The 16,193-nt window shown below is 42.9% G+C and overlaps 1 protein-coding gene across 1 annotated transcript; it reads right to left on the reverse strand.

The window, feature by feature from the left end:
- Positions 1-5,516: 5,516 nt before the first annotated feature.
- TPBG (trophoblast glycoprotein) lies at positions 5,517-10,353 on the reverse strand. Its single transcript, XM_035322519.1, has 2 exons — positions 10,228-10,353; positions 5,517-9,861 (listed from the first exon to the last, which is right to left on the reverse strand). The coding sequence occupies exon 2, from the start codon at positions 9,806-9,808 to the stop codon at positions 8,603-8,605; it is 1,206 nt and encodes a 401-aa protein (XP_035178410.1). The 5' UTR covers positions 9,809-9,861; positions 10,228-10,353; the 3' UTR covers positions 5,517-8,602.
- Positions 10,354-16,193: the final 5,840 nt, after the last annotated feature.

Consider the following 16,193-nt stretch of genomic DNA (forward strand, 5'->3'; position numbering starts at 1 on the left):
GATTTAAACTTTTTTTTTGTCTGTTAATTTGACTTTTGCTGTTTTTTGATTTTGATTTTTTTTGTAGTTGTTCCTTTTTGCTCCATTTTTCCTTCTGAACCAGAAAGCAAACATAGTTTTCTGTGAACTATTTGTATATGAACAAACCTAGAATTGCTGCCATGAAGCAGGTGCTTTGCCCCTGTATCGAAAATATTTTGGATATCCTATACGCTGTATGAACTGCTAAGTGATGGGGACGTTTTGTAGCGACCAATACCCAGTTTTGAGTTTTTTCTTGGTGGTTAAAACAATGATCTAGCTGGTGGAAGCACCAGTATCATCTGCTCTAAGCTGGTGCACCGCAGCATGATGTGTTTGAAATAGGTCAAATCAATTCATGTTACTCATTGTCATTTATCAAATGCTATCTGCTATCTCTGTGATTTTCATCAGAAAAATTGGTAAAACTACAAAATCTAGAGCACTTTATTAAGAACAACAGTAACCCCTACTGGATTGTGACTGTCTCCCTGGAAACCTATGGAATAAAACACCTTGCACTGCTCTGTGGGAAGGCATAGCCTGCACAGCTACCAGGAGAAACAAGTCATTCCTCTGTTTGCAATAAATTTCAGTGTCATCATATCCTGGATTAAATTGGAAATCCTGCTGAATTTACACTTGAGCTTGCTGAAAGACATCTGTTCCTTCTAAATTCAAATTTGGAGCATTTTTTTTTTTTTTTTGTATTTACAGATAAAACCAGGCTTATGCCAGCTAGTTCGTTTCTGTGTTAACATTGACAAGCACAAGGATGTGTTTCTTTATGTGCCTGAAAAAAGTGCCTTCACGTGTGATTATTAATATAAACAGAGTACCAAAACCTGGCAAATGCCTGTCCCAAACTCATCTGAGCCCTCTTGGAGCTTATGGGGAACTGTAGGGGGTTCAGGAAGGAGACACTGGAGCTGAGCTGCAGTAAGCTATTGTGCTAAAGTCTCCCGATCCACTTAAAGCAGCACACACACACCCATACCGCAAATTCAGCACTCCCTTTCTTTCTGCATGCGTAGGGTTTCTGACAAATGAAGACTGCGTTAGCGGAGCTATTTTTGGTGCCATTTTACTATCCCGGGTGTCAGAAAAGTTTGAGCACTGTTTCTGCTTTTTTTTTTTTTTTTTTTTTTTTTTTTTTTTTTTTTTTTTTTTTTTCCCTAGACTATCTTCTCAAACTAAAATCTTTTGCCTCTGGGCTTCTGCCCAGAAGAGCAGACAGGAGGAGAAAACCCAAGTGCAAGTCTAACAACAGATATCACCTATTAACTTAGTGACAAACCTTCCATATTTTATTTTCTTTATTTTATTTGACTTGTTTCATAGGAATTGTATCTTTGCTTACCGAAGCGAAGAAATCAAGCTTGGCACAATACACAGGTGATAGAAAAAAAGGTATTTGGATCACAGATGATTAAACAAGTGAGCTGGAGAAGAGAGAGGATGTTCTGCATAGAAGTGTTATGGAGATCTCAGTTAATCCAAGAAGCAATAAAGAGCAAAGACTGGGGGATTTGAAAAGCTCTTACATGTATTTATAACATCTCTCGAGTGTATACTGGACACATGCATTTTCACACAGGTTTTTTTTTTTTTTTTTTTTTCCCCACGTTTAGTTCAATTCACTTAAAAGAAACAAACAACGTGATTTTGCAAAAGGTGTTCTACCTGCTTTTGAAAACAAAGCCCCCTAAACTACCTTGAAAGCTGAACCCCAATCACTTTGAAAATGCTTCAGAAAACCTTGGCTACTTAGCACTGATCTGTTCCAACTTCAGTGGCAGTGCTAGTGTAAATCCCCAGCGCTTGTCAGAGGCATACTTGCTCCACATGGACACTTTGATCCCCTTTGCAATGTGTGGGGAAAATTAGGCACCTAACCTAGCCAACAGAAAATACTGAAGAGATTGGTGTGGCTCAGACTTCACTCTCCCTCAGCCTCCTCAATTTACATCATGTATGCATTTATATATGAAAAATATGCATGCATATATATATATATATATGTGAATTCTTGTTTCTGATGTTTAAGAGCTCTCTCGATCTCCTCCAGGCTAACAAAAACACTCATTCCTGAAAACAGGGAAACCAAAGCACTGGGTAAAGCCACTGGCTTAAATGGACTCAATTTTTTATCTACAGGATTTGGCTACTATTTGTTCTTAAGCTGTTAAAGAGAATGAGTGAAGACACCTACCTGAGTATGAAAAAAACAGCTGTCAATACAGTAAGTACTTCTTTTTCCTTCTTCAAAACAAGCTTATTACATTGTTCAAATGCCCCAAAGTGGTGTCAGTCCATGATCACTTACAGCACTCTTGAAAGGAATGGTATTTTTTATTATTTTGATATTTTGCTGCTGTTACTCAATGCTCTTACATTGCCAGCACGAAGTATACCCTGGATTCTGTTCAAATGTCTATGTGACATTTGATAATGTCATTTTGACAAATGAGTTCTTTATTGCATAAATGCCCATGATTTCATGCAAAGCTACTGCAGGGTACGCCACAGACAAAATTTATACTGGAACAAACAGAGTAGCTAAAGTAGGCTGTGGACAGATATTAAGACAACAGCCTGAAGATAAAATCTAGGACAGATCAGCCCATTCCTGGTAAAACTGAACATCCTCCCGTTTGGTGTCCCTAAGAATGTGAAAAAACAGCAACAGCATGCAGCTTAAATACACGGCTAACCAAGTCATCAGGTATACTACTGGGACCGCCCTGAGAAATTGCTCCATTCTGTTAAAATTTCAGACATCTGCAATAGCTATCTATTACAAGATGAAATGACATCTGCCCCCTTGAATTTCCACTGTCACAGTCCAAGTATTTACATTAAAAGAAGTTGTAAGAACAAAATAGTTTGCCACCAGAATGCTTTTTTTTTTTTTCTCTGACATTCTCTATTCATTCTCTATTTTCATTCATTCTCTATTTCAGCAACACTTTTCTTTAATACTTCCATCACAGTAAGAAAATGCATGCCACTGATAAAAGTGCCTCTATATTTCACTATGTAAATACACATTTGAAGACTTTAAAACACACAATTTATCTAGTAATTAAAAACTCGAAAATCCATTACTGTTAAATTTAGAATCTGCAACGAACTTGAAAATCAGTAATGCATATACTAAAAAGAAAAAGCTATCAAATTATGTCTGAAAATAACAAGACTGGTTAAATCATAACTCCTTAAATTCACTGACAAGATTTGTTTCTAGAGAAAGTAATTGCACTACTTAAATGGAAGTTGCTTTTGCACTATCGTGTCATGCAAATTCACAGTACAATAATCACTTTGACCTATACAGAAAACAATGACACTTAGCAAAGACCTCAATATCTATGAGGACTTACAATAATTAAATCAACACTGAGAACATATAACATTTATAAGCAATCTGATAGACATTTTATTTGAGGTATCATTTTTTAATTATGAAGTAAAAGTTCAATCTGAAAAGCTCACATCAGTTTCTTGCATATCTAAAATGTCTAGAATAGCAAAACATTCTAGAACACTAGATGGATTTCTAAACTTTTCATCACTGTATGCACTGAAACAACACTGCTAATTTATTCAGATGCTTTCATGCATAATTACAGGAAAACACGAATCTGTTCTGTTATTTTGTTAGTCTGTCATCAGAAAGGGAAAGCTATCTAATGAACGCTTTGAAAAATATAAGTAATTGCAAGTATTAGATTATTAACTGAAATACAAATAGTGTCTAAAGTACCATTTTAATTCTCTTAATAGTTCCCTATTTCTATTTAGGTTACGAATGGGAATGCAAGGCCTGGTTTCAAGCTTTGCCTACACTACAGATGACTTCTGGCATAGCAAGGTTTTCCAAGGATGCAACAACATGAAAATTGTAACGCTGTTGAGAAAGCAAAATTCATTTTTAAGGGCATTCTTATACTGAAGACCTATATTTTCACTTTGAAAAGCTTGTGTTTTGTTGTTGTTTTGTTTTTTTTTCCTCCAGGCTGGGAGAGGAGTGCTGTTTTGTTTATTGTGTCAGTACAAGGCACCACTTTTCTGCTACTGCTAAATTGACTCAACAAACCAGAGGAACGCATTTAATTCTGCATCAGCAATGGACACTTGCCACCCACATGGTTTGTTTCTCTTCTTTAAGCATGTATGAAATATCCAGTAAATGTCACACTCCCCAAACAGACTGTCCTTCCCTCTGCCTTGGTGGGCTTTCATTAAGTCAAGGGCTTTGCAATCAGCACATTTATAAAAACAGAGCATGGAGCTGTGGGCCTCATTTAGTCATTATTAGATCAGCAGAAAATGAATTAAATTCAATCTTCTATTATAACCCCCAAAACCACCTGCATTGCAAATATTATAGGACGTGACTCCACCTGTTAGCAAAAACTCTGTTTATAGCAACAGAAGAAATTAGAGCCATACCCATAAAATGTGAAGATAACATAAAAGATGTATTTTTCCTGTCGATAGTGTTCTGATTCTCAGTGCTGATATCTCTCTTTCCTTTATAAGCTTCTCCCTTCAACTGTCTCTTGAAGAATATAAATGCCATTTGGAAGCTTGAAACTGAAATGTTTTTCTTACCAAATGCTATTTTCCTTCATCATATTCTGAGAATGAATGGTTCTTCTTGAACATTCAGCTGCTAAAGAAAAAGAGCATATCAGATTATCACTCTGTCCACCTCAACAAAGGCTCTTTTTCATGCTAAGATGTAAGGGGAAATGAAGATGCAAAACCATAAATACAGGTGCAGTCAGACTGATTTCTCCACCTGCGCAGATTCATGATACTCCTTTCTTGGGAAAATGAGGCAAAAAAAAGAAATTATGTAGATGTACAAAGAGCACAGTATACCACAGCGAAAATGCCGGTAGAATAATGAGAGTTGGGATCTTGGCACAGTCATCTTGTGAATATTTTGTCATGCCTGTCTTCAGTGACATCTCAGTCAACAACTGAACAGGCAATTTCATAAGGTACCACGTTGCTGGGGATTGCCACTAGTTCTTAAGAGGTAAATTGCCCAGAATAAAGATTTAAAGCAGTTGCACAAACCTTCAAAGTACTTTTTGGGTGTAAAAGGTATTGGGAATATTATGGCTTGCTGAGAGTAAAAAACATCAGGTGATCTAACACTGAGTTACCGCGGATAAATAAACATTTAGGGAATTTTATGTTTCTTAGTTGGCAGGAGGGCATGTAGGAAATATTTAAGGATGACACTTTAAAACAACTTAAATTCCTTATGTTACTTCTGTAAGAAAGATTTAAGCTCATTACAACTAAAACTAGTTTTAAGAGAGCAACTGACCCTTGGATAATCCATTGTTCTTGCTTCTTAGCTGCGCTGCCTTCCCTTCAGATATGCCCACTCCTTCCCCAATTCCATGAAACATCAATGACAACTGTGTCATGCAGAACTTTGGGGTTTTATGCATACAAAACACATTTTAGAGGCGTTTAGTACTGCACGTGTTTTATTGAAGAATGAATGAATAAAACAGCCTGGCTAAGCTGCTCTGGAAATAGTAATCAATTGAAGTTTTAGGTGTCAAAGCAGAATAAAATATGCTTCAGAAGAACCCTTAAACTAATGCTATTTTAAATGGAATAGTTTTTAACCAAGCTCTGAAGCACTTTGGGAGCTACTTTTTAAATGTCTTCTGAGTACCACTATAACTATTTTGTAATAGGAAAGGAAAACAAATCTCAAGCACTGGTTATAGAAGGGGATTTAAGACCAAATGCATTGTACAAAACACCAAAGCATTCACTGTCGGTCAAACACTGTAAGAGAATGTCATCCATCACAATATTCACACATGCTAACTTATATCCTAACAAATGCACATATAAGCAAATGAAAAAAAATATTTTAAAGTCTCCATCACCAGGTCTCTAATTAAAGTCTATTACAATGAGGTTCCATGATACAAAAATAATAATAATCTTCAGAATAATAGGTGTGGTACAAGAGTTACACTTGCTCACTATACAAATACTCAGTCCAGTGGTGACAGACTGTGATTCAAGTCGTTGCCCATCCTTACACGGTTCTATAAATGCATGTCTGTTACATTAACACATTAAGGATCATAGGTTTTCGCTGCAGTTACTTGAAAGCATCTGTTAAGAAAACAAACAAACTACAAATTGCCCGAGAAAAGTCTTTGTTTGTACATATTTTATCTATAACATTAGAGAAGCATCTTAAGCAAGGATGACACTCCTCTCCTCTTGGCACTGTATAGATGAGTGGAAATTGATAATCTCCAACATGACCAATACAACACAGCACACTGCATAGCTATTGTAAACTCTACCTTGTTACATCAACTATTGGATGTATGCTAAGTATGAACAGTTTGCATAGTTGCACAGTAATAATTATTCACACCGGGCTTTTTTACACTATTCTTAAAATATGTGCAGCTAACATTCAGGCCAGAAGTTTGCTTTTAAGAATCCACAAACTTAAATTCATATGCTGTTATTCAGGTATTGCTCATACATTTAAATACAGCAGGAGAAATAGGCTATTGTTGAACACACATTAATTTTAGAATACACTGATTTATCAAAATATTGATTGTACTTAATGTTCTTTTTTACTTTTGAGGGCAAATGTACAAAAGCACATTAAAAAAATTGCTGGTATTGAATAAAGCCCATTTAAAGAAATAGAAAATTAGTCTAAACCAACTTGTGCTACTTGTTTTGACAATGTCTGAAGTTACAAGGAGAGAAAAATGCATTTGGATAATACTGATGCCCCAGATAGATGATATTTCTTCTGATTCCTTAAGGACTATTTTATATTTATGAGCTCTTACTGAAGGCATATATCTATGACAAAACTGTCATTTTTGAAAATGAAGGAAATTTGCTCCTAATTCATAAAATTTCAGATGCTTAAGAGCTTCCATTAACAGTGACCATGGAAAAAGCTCCACCAATATACTGACAGATACCAATTTACATTACACTTTCACATTTGGTGTATTTTTTTTCATTAAAAATCTAAGAATATATTAGGAAAAGTGCATTAATTACTGACGGCCACTGGAAGGTTCTTGGTAACCTTTCAATATGCCTTCAGAATTAGTAAATGATGCATTTCTGAAGTTTTTCTTTGCATGCTTCATATATTTACATGAAAATGCATTCCCAAGCAAGTAATAAGCATGAGAAATTACACAATACTTAAACGTACCTGTAAGAAGTCTTAAGATAAATGCAAAGTTCCATAGAGTTACTCAATGTAGTCACTACAGGATCGCACTGAGAGTTTAAAATCAAACAGCAAGAACTTCATTTACTATGTGCTGCACTGACTTACAGGTCTGAAGCTCACTGACTACACGACTGAGCTGCATTTAATTTAGTTCAGGACCTGCAAGCATATCTTTTATAACAAACACCTCCATTCCAGTACAATTTTCTTTAGCTTGCAAACTCTGCAATTTAATTTGAATGTTTTGAAATTTGGTAGAGAAGAGCTTATGTAAATTCTATTAGCTCGTACCTTCCCAGCTAGATAGACACTAGCATCTGTCTCGACGTTTTGCAGTTGTTTCGGGAGAGCAGACTGGGGGCTTTTGTGCCAAGTGGAACTACTCTCGCCGTTGATCAGTGTAATTCTTAAAGCCTATTTCACAAAACTGTCATAAATATTTATGTCTCTAAGCTACACGTTCATACAAAATTTTATTCAGATTACTACCGTAGGGCTATTACTCCCGAGACTCTAAAGTTATTAACATTTTTAGATGTCCATACATTTCTCATTAAACAGCAAACTTCAACACAAGTTCTTGTAAGACTGTTTATTGAATTTAACGGTTCAGACGGAGTTTAGATGCAGCTTATATAGAAAAAAAAAAAAGTCTTTTCAGGTAAACTGCAATCAAAAATAACTTAGTATAAAATACTAAGAGACTTAGTGAGATTGTAAATTTCCTAACATGTAAAACTATAAAGTGTTTGTGCATGCTCTCTAGTTGATTTCCTTCGTTGTTACAGAGGACTTGTTAAAAGGAGTTTCTTTGTTTTTCTGAGACTCAGTGTAAGTCTATGAAATGGAATCATCGTCATCACAATTCAGATATACAAGACCAAAAGTGGCACAGAAGATTGTAATCTTTTTTCCGAAAAAGTTGAGGCAGCTTTTGTTGAATGGTATCTGTGTGTGTATATATATATATATGTATATATAATATAAACTCTTGTGGCTTTGGAGCATCACAGAGAGAATCCTTTTTTTCTTTTGAGATCTTGGAAAAAGCTTCCCACGAGTACCAATGAAAACAGGTAAGGAGGAAAAGTAGCAGCTTGTTTCTTACATACAGCCCAACACCATGCGCAGCTGCCCAGCATCTCAGAACAAAGAGAGAAGGGTAATGAACATCACATGGAGGCATATCCCCCTCATCTTGCAAGCACGTCTGAGATTTCTCTAGGGAGAGGGAAGCAAGCACAAGGGTAAAGCATCAGTCTACATTTCATGCATAGCTACTGTGCGTTGCCCCGCTTCCGCGGCGCTTTGTCAGACATCTGAGTTGGAGCTGAGGTTTGTTAACCTGGGGTCGGCATTGATCTCGTATCTGTAGTGATATCCCTCCATGTGATCCCTACAGGCATCTCGGATGTTATGCATCCACTTTTTGATTCCTTTTCGGTTCAAGTACAAAACCAGGAGAAAGATGGCCCCGATGAGAGCCAAGACTATCCCTAAGAAGACGTAGGAAGTCTGTAGCTGGGAAGGCAGGTCTACGGGCACAGAGCAGTTCAGGTCTGAGGCGTTGATCTTCAGCAGGGCTTTGCCCTGCATCTTCTCTGGGTGGGCACAGGTCAGGGCCTCCTTGCCCTCTACCTGGTCGCTCTCCTTGAGCCAGGCCACCAGGTCCTCGATGGCGCAGTCGCAGACCCAGGCATTGCGGCCGAAGCCGATGCGCCGCAGGGCGGGCAGCCCGCGCCACTGGGCCAGGGTGCCGTTCCTCAGCACGCCCAGCGAGTTGTCGCTGAGGTTGAGGCTCTGCAGCTGGCCCAGCCCCTGGAAGGAGACGTTCCGCAGCCCCACCAGCGAGTTGTTGCTGAGGTCCAGGTGCCGCAGGGCGGGCAGCACGCCGAACATGCCGGCGGGCAGCAGCAGCAGCCCGTTGTCGGACAGCTCCAGGCGGCTGAGGTTGCGCAGGGCCCCGGCCTGCAGCAGGGCGGCCAGCCCCAGCAGCGCGCCCTGGTCGCGCAGAGCCCCGCGGAGGGCCAGCTCCTCCAGCGGGCTGCCGCCCTCGCCGAAGGCCTGCGGGCTGAGGGACGCCAGCGGGTTGCCGCTGAGGTCCAGCTGCCGCAGGGCGGGCAGGGCCGAGAGGGCGCCGGCCTCCACGACCCGCAGGTGGTTGCCGCTGAGGTTGAGGGCGCCCAGCTCGGCCAGGCGCTGGGCGGCGAAGGCGCCGGCGGGCAGGCGGCGCAGCGGGTTGCCGGTGATGAAGAGGTTGCGCACGTAGGGCGGCAGGTCGGGCGGCACCTCCGTCAGGTTGCCGTTCACGCACTTCACCGTCTTGGCCGCCTCCGAGCACTCGCAGCCGGCCGGGCAGCCTCCGGGCTGCTGAGCCGAGCCGCAGCCCAGCAGGACGTGCAGCAGCAGCCCCAGGCACAGCGCCCCGCCGCGCTCGGCTTCGCGCCCCGACATCGCTCCGGCACCGGCGGGCGGCGGCGGCCCGGCCCGCGACGGGACCTTCCCCTCCGGGCGCATTCGGCTCCGGCCGGCGAGGAGAGGCGAGGCGAAGCCGGCTCCGCTCCGCAGACCTGCGGCGGGGGAAGGAAAGCGAGAGGGCAGCGCGGAGCCGCACGCCCCCCGCCGTGCCTCGCCCGCCGCCCCCGACACGTGGCCGGCCCCGGCCCCGCGGCGCCCGCCGGGCAGCGCGGCTCTGCCCTCTCACGGCTCACGGCGGGGCGCAGGTTGAGACCCGGCCCTCCGCCCCGGGCTGCCCGTCTTGGTGCTCCCCGTCCCCGGGCTGCCCGCCCCGGGGCTCCCCGTCTTGGGTCCGCCCGTCCCCGCGTTCCCCGTTTTGGGGCTCCCCGTCCCGGGGCTCCCCGTCGCCGAGCTGCCCGCCGCGGGGCTCCCCGCTCCCGGTCCGCACCGACTGCCGGTGCCGGAGCCCCGTCCCTCACCTCCAGCCGCCGCGTCCGGAGCCAACTCCGCCGCCGCCTCCCCCGGCCCCGCCGCCAACTCCGCGCCCACCCTCGCCGCGCCTGGCCCTGCCTCCGCTGCCAGGAGAAACCAACCGCCGCCCCGGCCGGGGGGAGCCGGCACCGCGCCCGCCCCACACGGCCGGCACCGCCGCTCGCCCAGCCCCAGCCCCCCGTCCCCGCTCCCGTGCCCCACTCCCTCCCCGGGGCGGCCGGAGCTGGGGAGCCGTCGGCACGGAGGGGCCCGCCCGGAGCCCCGCTCCCCTCGGTCCCCCCGGCTGTGGTGGTGCCGCCGGAGGTTTACCTGGCCGCCGAGCGGAGCCTCCACAAGCGACGCGGCCCGGCGAAGTCTGGAGGTGCCCGGGAGGGTTCCCGGAGCCCGGTACCCGCCTCGGCGGCGGGGAGGAGCCGCCCGAGCCTCGCCACAAAGCCACGGCCGGGAGGAGGGAGCCCGGGGGGGCGGCGGACCCGTGCCGTCGAGGGGCAGGGGTTGGGAGTCGTGCGGGGAAGGGGCGATGCCTGCCGGCAAGCCCGTTTGTGGGCAGGAAAGTGAAATGAAAAAGGGCAGCTCCACCAGCAAAATGTCCCGAACAAGCTGCAAAACTAACCGGAGAAAAAAATGGCGGGAGCTTTCGAGGCCCTAAAACAAAGGAACAAATCGGGGCGGCAAATATACACAGAAATATAAGTTATTCTGTGCTAAGGCAAAAGCCTCAATACCCACCCACATAGGAAACACCACTTTTTTTTTTTTTTTTTTTTTTTTTTTTTCCTCCCTATACATCAGAGTTACCTTCTTTCTGCTTTCGTGGCCACCTAGATTCCCCGCATGGCCTCTCCGTTCTTTTGTTTTTGTCTTCTTCTAGACTTCCAGCAAGTTCCCTGGGATCGGTGGGACAACCAGCTAAAGCCCCCTGTCTGTGGGGCCGCCCTCCCCTGGTGGCGTGGGGGTCCCACCAGACTGGGGTGTGTTGGATGGGAAGGTCACAGAGAAAATGAAATAGGGCAAGCCGAAGTGCTAGAGATGCAAGGTGGGGTCTCAGAGACACGAGCAGTCCCAGAAGTCTGGGACGTTGCTGCCTAGGTGTGGTTAGAAAAGCAGTGGCGCTACACCGCATGAGATTTTAGTTTGTTAAAGGGAATGTGAGTTCCGCATCCAAATGGCTCTTGTAGGAAAAAGCTTAGAGAAGTGGATAGGTAGAGAGAGCCTGCGTTTTGTGAGAGAGACATGCTTCTCTAATCTATTAGAATACTTTGGAAGAGTTAAAGGAAAAAAATAAAGTTGGCCTGTTAGACAACAGTGGAATTCAGTGACCAGTAAGAAGTTTCCATAAGGAGTTTCCTAAAAGAAGATAGCCTTTAAAATAGTTAACTAAAAATATTAACAACAACTCTGAGATCAAGCATGGAAAGAATACTTACTGAATGTACCCATAACTGTTGGTTTGTTTTTGTTTTTATTTTTTTTTGATAAAATATTTAGATACAATGTCAATTTTAATGTAATAATGCAACAAACAAAAATACAGATCATACTGTGCTGACCAGAATTGTTCTCCTGACACTTCATGAGTGTTCAGATGCATCTGCGTCTCTTGCCCTGCATAGAGTGTTGGCTCCTCATGCAGGGAACTCCTTGTTCCATGTTTGTCGGTGCTGCAGTAATGCAAATAATAAATAACAAGGATTTTCCTATTAGCCACTACTGAATTGCACCTGCTAGCTCTGCTTATGTTTGCAAGAAGAAAAACACTTGTTAATCTGCTCTCTTCCCGTTTACATAAAACAGCTTTTCTCCGATGTGTACTCCAAGAAGGAATCTGCTTTCTGGTGAATACAGTTAGTTATATTGAGTGGACTTCCTGGATATGTTTGCAATCTGTGCTAGGAAAGAGAAGGAAAAAAAATATAATTAAAATTTGTATTTTTAGATCAGTTTTGGATATTATGATTGATTGATTTGGGAATTTGCATTGCACAGCCCATAGAATCTCATCTCCGTGTTTTGTTTTGTTTTGTTTTTTTTGAATAAAGCTTATGCAAAACTTTGTGCTGAGTTAAAACACAGTATTTGAAAAGACACAGTCTGGACTAGACTCAAACTGGAAGACAGTTTACCATAAGCAAATTGTTCCTGTGTTTGTTATTCCTCTGGGTTGGCTGAGAAGCTTCTGTTAACAGGAAAAATCGGTACTCCAGCATTTCAGCTCCCCCAGCCTGAAAATGTGATGCCTGCCTAAAGGAGTGCAGAGAGTTGTAGAGAGAACTGGCAATAACTGATAGGAAAACTTGTGCTTCTTCTGTGAAATGTTTCTACATTGCCTTAACAGTGCTTTAAGATCCTCACAGGAGGTGGCCTTGGAAGGGTGTTTGTGGTGCACTAAAGTTTATACAACAAATGAGCAATAGCACAGGGACCAAAATTCGTTTCTTTCACCAAAAATATCTTCCCACACACACAAAAAAAAAAAAAAAAAAAAAAAAAAAAAGGAAGAACAAGCTGCAAGTTCCATCTGCTTCCTCACATGGAGAGATCCAGCAGGTCCTCCAAAGGACACCTTCTGTTTCCCTCAGGACTCGGCTTCATTTGAAGAAACATCATCAGATCACTTAAAATGGTGCCATAAAAATACTTGAGCAACCAACTGCTACCTTGAATTATTTTGTGAATGCTTTACTCCGTACTCACATGCTACACACATAAACATTTATGTTCTGTTTGTCTTCCTTTTAGGTACACTTAAATTTATATGGCAGATTTATGTGGTAGATTTATATGGTAGTTACTGATTTTTATATAAATTGAAACAATACAGAATTTAATCTTCACATTATTTTTTAATTAGCGCTGAGTTCCAGACACAAAAACACCCCGCCCTAATGATCTGCTGATCGCCCTAATGACCTACTCTGGTTTTCACTGTCTATATGATAAATGCAGGATAAATCCTACAATTATCTGTGCTCCTCTGTGGAAATCATTCAGTCATAAATCACTACACAAGATAAAACCATGTTTGTATTTTCTTACATACTGTCCATTTTTATGTTGAAGAAACCACAAGTCAGTCTAATACAAACAATGTCGATTTTTAATACAGTGAAAGCATATGTTAAATTTTCCTGGTACTATCAGAAAAAAAAATCAGCTATAAGTAACGTTTTTGTCTTAAAAGGTAAGTTAATTGGGTATCTGTAATAATGCACTTTTATGAATTCTGGAGACTCCTGTACTCTTTAGGTGGAGATGGAAGGGATGATAGCAGACAGTGTCCTCACCTGAACATATGCAACACCAAAAGTTGTTAGAGCTATAGAGATACATCTCACCCCATCAGTTTCCAGAAAGCCCATCTCTACTCCCAGTAGTGGTTTATTATGAAACCCTGTTTCTCAGATGAGGAGGAATCTATGGAGACTGGCTGTCAGTGAAGCTGGCCACCTCAGCTGGGGTCAAGTATTCACTAGGAAAAAAGATCCGGGAGGAGAACTTGCTGGGATCCAGGCTCTGCCATTGTGTGCACATCCCTTTGTCCTACTCCGGCTCTGCGTGCTCTGATGTGCAGAGGGCTGAGCAGCCTCTTCCAGGTTCGGCCAAATACAACTGAGAATTCAACATGCTTAAACAGGTCACGGTAAATGCTCAGTCTTGCTTTATTCTTCCCTTACTGAGGAATGATGCAAGTCATTTACTTTCTAGCTTCCTTTGGTAGATTGCTATATGTATTTGAGAATGGTAATTTTTTTCGTTATAGCTTGTGTGAGCAGGCTTCAGCTGGCACGTTGGTGTATTGGTCGTGTCCACCTGGGATGTGGGCAGAGCAGATTGTTGGCTGGATTAGTGCCCCTCTGCGCCGCAGTGACTGCCTTGCTGCACACAAGCACTCTCAGCAGACACTGAGGGCTCAAAATCCCATTTCTTGGGCCAACTTGCAATTTTGTCACGGTTCCGGTATGTGAGGGAGGCACTTGGTTGGGTCGAAGTGCTGGGCTCCAGCTCCCATCTGCTGCTGATACCTAGCTGACTGGATGATGGCATAGTTTAGAGCATTTGCAGCCGGGGACAGGAAAGGAGAGCTGAACCTTGTTCCCTCCTGGCTGTGACAAGCAGAGCCCCAGTCTGCAAGGAGTCGAGGCCGAAGCATTCCTCTGGGCCTGCTCACTCCCCAGCTGTGGGCAGGAAACTCAGGGCAAGAAAACATGGCTGTGCAGGCCCATGCTTTCACAGCTGTGGGGTGCTGCAGTGTTCCCCCATTTGCCCTGCTTCTCTGGTGGGCAGGACCAAAAAAAAAAAAAGGCATACAAAAGGCGCAGCAGGTTTGGGAACACAGGGGGTTTGATTCCCCACTGTCTTCTGCGTTGTGTTGCTGTCTGTGCTCTGGCAAGGTGAATTGTAAGCACTCTTGAAGCTGTAAGTTCTCAAAGCATGTAAGTTCTTACACTCTTGAAGCGTGTAAGTTCTTCGTCTACTGAGCCCTTTCGCTTTGCCTTCCCAGCCTTCTCCTGCTTTATCTCAGCTCCTTGCATCTTAGGGGTTTCTACACCCCCTGAGTTATGAAAGGAATATGTATTTAGGAACTGGAAGGGGATGAGAGGGACCAGGAAGACAGTGTCGTCTTTTCACTCTGCATTTCTATAGTGCATTCAGACAGCAAGGGAGGAAGAGGATACTTTCCCTTCCCTCTAGCCCCAGTGACTCCACCTGAAATACTGCATTCCATTCTGGCATCCTCCGACTAGAAAAATGACAAGAAAGAGTGAAGAAAGAAAGAAAAGAGCAGTAAAAGTGATTCAGAGGCTAGATGTATACTGACTTATGTGGAAAGACTAAATTAACTTTAAAAAGGTTGCACAAGCAAAGGGCCATGGAAGATATCTCTGTCTGGAAGCAAGTAGAAATAATACAATCTCTGTGCTATATTCAGTTGAATAAACCAGTGAAGACACAATTAGTACATACCTGTGTTTCTGCCATGCTGGAAAAGAGTCTCAAAGACCACACCAGCAGGTGAGGGTAGGCAAGTATGGATGTATGAAAGGCAAATCTTGGACTTTTCCTGACCACTTCTTACAGCTTTGGGAATCTCTTTCCCATAGGTCATGGTTGTCCACACTTAAAAATTTTGTGCAATTTCTCACAATTGCTTCAATCCAAGAACCTCTTACTTAGGTCCAATCTTTTTATCCCTTGGAAGTCCACCATCTGTCTTTGAGTCCACCATCTGTCTTTAAGTCCACTATGGTGAGAAATAGAAAGGTTATGCAGTAACTGAATGTTTTGAGAGGAATGCATATCCTTAATTTTCTCTTTGTCTACTGCTGTGACATTGTGGCCAAAAATCACAATGTCCTCTGCAATTACTTGTAGAGTCTATTACATGTCTACTCTGTCACTCTCTTTCTGATGAAATGAATATCAGGCTCAAAATACATCAGCTTTCTCTGTCCAAATTTACCTGCTTAAAATACAGTAGTTTTATGGATTTAATACAATAATGAACCTGATGTGTCATCACCAGCTAGCCATTGAAAGTTAATTTTACTGCACTTAGTGAACAATTTTAATATCTTTTATGGGTATCACATGCATTTTACATTAGAAATTCAGTTATAATTATCAGCCTGATGTCATAAATGGTTTGAGGTCTGCCCCATTAGGTTTATTATTCATGAATATAAACTGGAAAAAAAACTTCAGTCCCAGATAAAGAGACAAAGTCTTGCTCTGGGTTTGGAGCAAGAGTCCACCTAGTTCAGCATTTTGCCTTTTATGGTGGCCAGCACAGATTGCTGAAGAAAGACTGTAAATTCCATGCAAATGTGAACTCCTCAGTACTTCCCAGGCCAGAGCTAGAAAAATGTCAGAACATGAGCACTGTTAGCTGAATTTTTTCACTTGAAAGATTTTCCCATCAGAAGATTCTCTCTTTGGTGAAATATGCTTCTCT

Source organism: Oxyura jamaicensis, chromosome 3 (assembly GCF_011077185.1).
Source record: "Oxyura jamaicensis isolate SHBP4307 breed ruddy duck chromosome 3, BPBGC_Ojam_1.0, whole genome shotgun sequence".
NCBI classification, from domain to species: domain Eukaryota; kingdom Metazoa; phylum Chordata; class Aves; order Anseriformes; family Anatidae; genus Oxyura; species Oxyura jamaicensis.

Coding starts and splice junctions, on each gene's coding strand:
- TPBG (XM_035322519.1), bottom strand. CDS start 9,808: ATGCGCCCGGAGGGGAAGGTCCCGTCGCGGGCCGGGCCGCCGCCGCCC.